This window comes from Phoenix dactylifera, chromosome 2, assembly GCF_051530095.1.
Source record: "Phoenix dactylifera cultivar Ajwa chromosome 2, Ajwa_hap1_PhDact_Kaust_v1.1, whole genome shotgun sequence".
Lineage (NCBI taxonomy): Eukaryota > Viridiplantae > Streptophyta > Magnoliopsida > Arecales > Arecaceae > Phoenix > Phoenix dactylifera.
The window spans coordinates 20,434,146-20,437,761 of record NC_143191.1 but is presented as its reverse complement, the minus strand read 5'-3'; the positions used below and the strand labels follow the sequence as shown (position 1 = coordinate 20,437,761).

Sequence of the window (3,616 nt, the reverse complement as noted above, 5' to 3'; positions counted from 1 at the left end):
AGGCAGCGCCACGCGGTGCTGTCGCCGGCTTAGGATTCTTGTCCGGATCCCGCCACATCATCGTCCGATCCCCGCTTTTCTTTTATTTCTCTTTAGCCGAAGCGACAAAAAGACGAACCCGTGGAGCAAACGACGGTGATCAAAGTCCCACGGGGACCACCGTGGTCCGGACATTCATGGCCGTCCGCCTGCGATGGTCCACAACGGGGACCATCAGCACACCCACCACGGACCCTCGGATGCCCTCAAAGCGGTTCTTCTGTAATTAACGTCAGTTGCAAGCCTCTCCACATCACAAGATAAACTCTCTGGATGACATTGCGAGCCCAAAATCTCCTACATGTCCGTTTGCGTGACATCGACAATGGTACACCCGTAATTGTATCCAAATACGTGTGCTATTTGCCGGCTTTCAGTCGAGTAAGATTCTTCGAAGCTCGGCTCTCCCTCTCTTCTCATCTTTTATGCCTCAGCGACGGCACTGGCGAATAGAAACGAGGAGAGAATAAAGAGAGAGGAGAGAGGGGGAGAGAGAGGAACGGGAAACAGGGAAATGATGCAGACGTCGTCATCTCGCCGTGAAACCAGATCGGAAAACCGCCACGGTCTCAAGAAGAACGTTGGATGCATGTCTGGTATATTCCATCTCCTCTCCCGCCACCACCACAACCGCTCACGCAAACGCTTGCCGTCAGGTCCTGCACTCCCTCTCCCTCTCCCCTCCTCTTTCTCTCTCCTTAACGTAAACTAACCGTTTGTTTACGGCGCTTTCAGCTCGAAAGAAGGAGGAAACCGTTATATCATTGCCGTTACCGGAGAAACGACCACCTACGGTGCCGCAAGCAAATGAAGGAAAGAAGAGGGAGACGAGCCGTGCCATCACGCCGGAGAAGGCCGTTGTCGTCCCGGAGCTCCGGCGGCACTCGTGCGAGGTGCCGAGAAGTCCAACACTGCCGCCGGAGATCCGGCGGTCGATATCCACTGCATCTCCTGACAGCCCGCGGCGGCCGCCGGCACTGGTTGCGAGGCTGATGGGACTGGAGGATGTCCCGGTGAGCTCGCCGGAGTCGGCCGCCGAAAAACGGAGGAAGCTCCTCGGCGCGCTGGAGAAGTGCGACGAAGATTTAAAGGCGTTGAAGCGGATCATCGAGGCCGTCCGATTTGCAGAGGTGCGGGTAAAGGCAGTGGCAGCCGTTGGATCGGTGGAACAGATCACAGTCGGCGCGGTGAAAGGTCTGGCAGGGCTGCAAGATTTGGACAGCGGAGATTCCAGGATAGAGGAGGAGGCGAAATGCTCCGAGATTAACGGCGAGCAGCCCAGCCCCGTTTCGGTTCTCGACGCGATATCGTCTCCTCGGTATCGGTCGAAGAGACCCGATAATGGCAAGTGTTATACTGCCCTTGTCTTCTATTGGAACCATGAGAGCGAATTATTACATCAATCTTTCCTTCTTCCAAAAAAATATAACTGTGCCATGAATCTTGATGCAGAAAAACAATGTGGCTCCACAATTGCAGCTGTTGGATCAAAGATCGTGAAGCCTTTGCGTACGAGCGTCTTCTCTTTAGGTCAGTTCTCTTCTCTGGACTCTGTTGTGTAGGAGAAAAATGGTAATGAACAAGAGCAGACAGCTGAATCTGCAAACCAGTCCTGACACGTGCACAAGATAGCTCAGGCCACTTATATTGTATACGTGGCAGGCCGTTATCGGTTGACGATGCTGTACAGTGTAACAGAATTAGGTGCATGGTTGAGCTTTAATACTGAATCCATGGTGCAGGAGATGGTCGACAATACAAGAAGCTGAGGGTTAGTGACGAGAGCTGTTCCTTCTTCCATCGAATTGCTACCGAAGGGCTGCCGCGGTTATCCGAGTGGAAGGACGGCAAGGTTGTGGAGGATTCTGGAGTGGCGAGAAGGAGACTGGAGGGTGGCCAGCGGCGGTGGTGGCAGAGGAGAACCCAGGCAATGGTGGATAGTGTGGGTGAGGTGTGGGAGGATGGTGTGTGGGAGGAGAGGTGGGAGCTGGGGAGAGTTGGCGTGGGGTTAGAGGGCTACATCTTTGGCGATTTGGTAGAGGAGGTTGTGATGGACCTGTTGGGTTGTTGTTTTAACCTCTCACTGCCATTTGGGACATGTAAGAAGAGGCTTTGCTTCTAGTTAGATACTTCTAAAAGACCTTGTGATCATTGTGGTCTTAGGATCGGTGACATTAAATGTTGGCTAAAGAAGCCCTGTGTATGGATGGTTGCTTTACGAAATATTAAAATGATAACGAGCCGAGTGGTTACGGAGAGCATTCTGCACATATAACCACTAATTTAGTCGGGGAATCTTTTTCGATATACATTCCTACCGAGGGCTATGGTGTACTTTTTAACAACTTTTGTCTGCTTATCTTTGATCTTACTGCTATCTAATATGCTTTAAGATTTATTGTTAATTACTGCAACCAGGTAGATATTTTTTCGGTTTGCATGCTCGTGTTATGGTCCTTCCTTTGACCAAAGTATAATGAAAGGGAGGAAAGAGTCAAAATATTCCTTGCTTTGGCCACTATAGGCAAAACTCTGACCGCCAATAATTTCTTAAAAAGGAACTAGCCTTGCCCAAATTATTGTGGACTCTGTAATTCAGATATTTATACTTTTTTCTATAATTTTGTTTTGGGGACCTTGGAGACGGACGATCGAGAGCAAACTTAGTTTATCTACTAATGTTTGGTGGTGCATTTGGAAGGAAAGAAATTTTAAAATTTTCAGGATTGAGGCCACGAAAGAAATTTTATTGATTGAAGAAAATTATAGACTTTGAAGGTTTTGGGCAATAATTAATGTTCCTAAATGTTTACACCATATCCTTACTTACATTAACACATGGGAGACATATGCTTAATTAGCTACATGACTGGGTAAAAACATAACAGGTGTTATAGGTTCCAGGAGAATGTTCTAGTCCAAAGGAACATCGTATAGAAGCTAACCAAACCAACCAGAGAGGATCACACGAGAAGTCAAATATGCAGGAATGACAGAGAGGGTGCCAAATAAAGTAGGTTGAATGGAGAACAATAATGGTTTTGACTGATCAAGCATAATTATCTATCTGATAGGCAGTATAAGTGTGGAGTGATTGAGTAAATCCCTAATTGATTTTGATGAGCTCAAAGCATTTAAGTATGTCTTATGTTGTTCTAATGAATTCAGTCTAGTGTTTCAGATAAATCTTTATGAATTTCTGTTTAAGTGCCTCGAGCTTTGGTTCAAAGTATTTTGGCTAAGTATTGGACTCAATTTGAACCAAAGTCTGCATCACGAGTCGACTCCGGAACTTTGCGAGTCGACTCCGGGACACTTAAAGTTTCTGGCACAAGCTTGAGGCGACTCCGGAACTCTCCGAGTCGACTCCGACTAAGAACAGACAGAAAGACAGAACGATGAAATTTAGACCCTGTTAGCGAGTTGACTCCAAAAGGTTTCGAGTCGACTCCGATGCTTGGCGAGTCGACTCCAGATGGTCCCGAGTCGACTCCAAAAGGTAACAGACAGAAAGACAGAACGATGGATTTTAGACCCTGTCACCGAATCGACTCTAGAAGGTTACGAGTCGACTCCG

General features: G+C 47.8%; 1 protein-coding gene across 1 annotated transcript; it reads left to right on the top strand.

The window, feature by feature from the left end:
• Positions 1 to 443: 443 nt before the first annotated feature.
• Positions 444 to 2,297, top strand: LOC103698847 (uncharacterized). The gene is made up of 4 exons (XM_008780895.5): positions 444 to 695; positions 775 to 1,383; positions 1,492 to 1,569; positions 1,782 to 2,297. Exons 1-4 carry the CDS (start codon positions 554 to 556, stop codon positions 2,159 to 2,161), a joined length of 1,209 nt encoding a protein of 402 aa, XP_008779117.3. The 5' UTR covers positions 444 to 553; the 3' UTR covers positions 2,162 to 2,297.
• Positions 2,298 to 3,616: the final 1,319 nt, after the last annotated feature.

What these genes read in the sequence shown, in the direction of transcription:
- LOC103698847 (XM_008780895.5), top strand. Translation starts at nt 554, where the DNA reads ATGATGCAGACGTCGTCATCTCGCCGTGAAACCAGATCGGAAAACCGC. An exon ending in ACGCAAACGCTTGCCGTCAG is followed by an intron (nt 696 to 774) that starts GTCCTGCACTCC and finishes CGGCGCTTTCAG; the next exon opens with CTCGAAAGAAGGAGGAAACC. An exon ending in GTCGAAGAGACCCGATAATG is followed by an intron (nt 1,384 to 1,491) that starts GCAAGTGTTATA and finishes ATCTTGATGCAG; the next exon opens with AAAAACAATGTGGCTCCACA.